We start from the raw sequence: 2738 nt of genomic DNA on the forward strand, positions 1-2738 counted from the left end.
ACAAATGAAAAATAAAAGAAAAATATTTAAGATAAAATAAATTTTCATGAAGAAGTATTTTGAAAAAGTTAACTGCCAAAGTGTAATGGCACGTCAGGCTTAGTAAATTTCTTAGAGTCTGATTCTTTGAGGTCTATCTGATTATTCGATGGGGAGTATTCAAAGTCACTCTAGACTCTCGATAAACCCATGTTGAAATTTTGAGGTAATCCTCAAAATTTCTTTCCAGTTAACTGTCTTGGTTTATCCTTGACTGTTGGTGAGCAAATCATGGAATTTTCGAGATCCTCTCGAAAATACTGTCCCGGTCGCAAACCTCGAAATATCTTCAATCTTTTCTTTTTGAGAAAAAATCTTATTCTCAAGAATTTTGTATACCTCTCAAAAATTTTGTCTCAGTTTCTATTGTAACGAAAAATAGAAATCTTACAGGACATTTGACCGAACCCTTGTGGCGTCTACGTATCTTGTTGAGGATGGGATCAGGTCAAACGTAGTTTCCCTCAAGGATTAACAATAATAAGAAATTTACAGAGAAATCGATCAAGGCCAACGTAGGCCGCCTATATATCTCATTCTTCAGAATTAAGTTCGAACGTAGTTCAAATATAAAGATCTGTTAAATGGGATAGATAGGGTGACCAAGGCTAACATATACTGCCTATGTATCTCCTTTTTGAGAAATCAGGTTGCACGTAGTACCCTACAAGAAGGTTTAAAATATTAAACAAAACGCATACAACAAATTGAACGATTATAAGTAAATGACTTAAATGCAAATTGAAGCTTCACACAAAATATTTGTTGACAGCATCTGAGTTTATCAATTTCATCCATGCGGTGCCATCAATCTCCGGCAGGACCAAAGCACCTCTAGATAACACTTTGCAAACCATGTAGTGTCCTTGCCAATTTCGTGCGAATTTTCCTTTGTACTCACCTTGATAGGGAAAAATGCGCTTAAGTACCAACTGACCAATTCCAAAAATTCTGGCTCTGTCTCTCTTGTGGAAAGCATGAATCATTCTCTGTCTATGTAGTTGACCATGACAAACAGAAACCATTCTCTTCTCATCAATCAACATTAATTGGTGAATTCGCTTGCTGACTCATTCAGCATTTCTGAGCTCATCTTGTTTAATGATTCTCAAAGACGGTATCTGAACTTCAGCAGGTATGATTGCTTCCACTCTGTATAAAAGCATGTACAGAGTAGCTCCAGTCGACGTTTTGACAGTCAATCGATAGCCCAATAAAGTGTATGGCAGCATCTCATGCCAACGTCGGTGATTTTTAATCTTTTTCCTCAAAATCTTCTTGATGTTCTTATTGGCGGCCTCTATAGCTCCGTTCATATGATGGCGAGAAGCGGTTGAGTTTTGGTGAGTAATCTTAAAATGATCACATATATCTCTCATCAAGTAACTGTTGAGATATGCACCATTATCAGTAATAATGCATTCTGGTACTACAAACCTGCATATAAGATTGCCGCAAACAAGATCAGCTACAACTTTCTTGGTGACCGATTTCTAAGAAGCTGCCTCCACCGAGTTGGTGAAATAATCATTGGCGACCAAAATAAATTTGTGTCCATTAGAAGCTGTTGGCTCTATCGGACCGATTACATCCATACCCCAAGCGACAAATGCCCAAGGTAAACTTATAGCATTATGTTCGTGAGGCGGCACTCAGATCAAATCACCATGCACTTGACGTTTATGACATTTATGTACAAAGTTGCAACAATCATTATCCATAGTCATCAACAAATAACTAGCTCGAATTATCTTTTTTGCCAAAGTGATCTCATTCATATGCGTTCCACAAACTCCAGCATGTATTTGTTCCATAAGCTTTGCAGCTTCAGCAACATCTACACATCTAAGAAGACCCACATTGAAGTCCTCCTATAAAGGGTTGGATGTTGCGCCTTTAGGATAACTTCCAGTTTTGAAATACTTCTTTATATCGAAATACCATGGCAAACCATCTGGTTCTACTTCAACATGGGAAAAATGGACAGGATGTTCTTTTATTTCTATGTACAAGGGATCGATATAATTAGTATATGGATTCTTAATCATTAATATGATTGTGGCAAGAGCGTCGGCCAACACATTTTGTATTCTTGGAGTATGTCTGAACTCAATCTTAAAAATCTTTTGCACAACTTTTGTTCATGATGCACGTAAGGTATAATCTTCGCGTTCTTTATGGCCCACTCTCCTGGAACCTGATAAATCAAAAAGTCTGAATCTCCAATAAGTAGCAACTCATGGACATTCATGTCGATGGCCATTTTCGAGACAAGAATACAAGCTTCATATTCAGTCATGTTGTTCGTGCAATTAAATCTGAGCTTAGACGGACATAGGATAGTGCTGAACGGATTCTGACACTAAAATTGCTCCAATACCTTTGCCTTGCTAATTTGTCTCTCCATCAAAAAATAATCTCCATCTAGGATATGCTTCAAAAATATCTTCACGCACAAACTATACCTCTTAATCGTGATAATAAGTCTTGAGCGGTTCATATTCTTTATCAACAGGATATTCTGCAAGCTGATCAACCAGGGCGTGTGCTTTTATCTCCTTCTGAGTTACATACACAATATCAAATTCACTCAACAACATTTGCTACTAAGTTAACTTTCCAGTCGGCATCGCCTTCAGGAAAATATACTTTTATGGGTCCATCAGAAATATAGGTATGTTGTATAAGAAGACAAATAA

At 37.2% G+C, this 2738-nt stretch overlaps 1 protein-coding gene across 1 annotated transcript; it reads right to left on the reverse strand.

Moving 5' to 3' along the window:
• Positions 1-1109: 1109 nt before the first annotated feature.
• Positions 1110-2302, reverse strand: LOC138348818 (uncharacterized). The gene is made up of 2 exons (XM_069298400.1): positions 2226-2302; positions 1110-1476 (listed from the first exon to the last, which is right to left on the reverse strand). Exons 1-2 carry the CDS (start codon positions 2300-2302, stop codon positions 1110-1112), a joined length of 444 nt encoding a protein of 147 aa, XP_069154501.1.
• Positions 2303-2738: the final 436 nt, after the last annotated feature.

Source organism: Solanum lycopersicum, chromosome 5 (assembly GCF_036512215.1).
Source record: "Solanum lycopersicum chromosome 5, SLM_r2.1".
NCBI classification, from domain to species: domain Eukaryota; kingdom Viridiplantae; phylum Streptophyta; class Magnoliopsida; order Solanales; family Solanaceae; genus Solanum; species Solanum lycopersicum.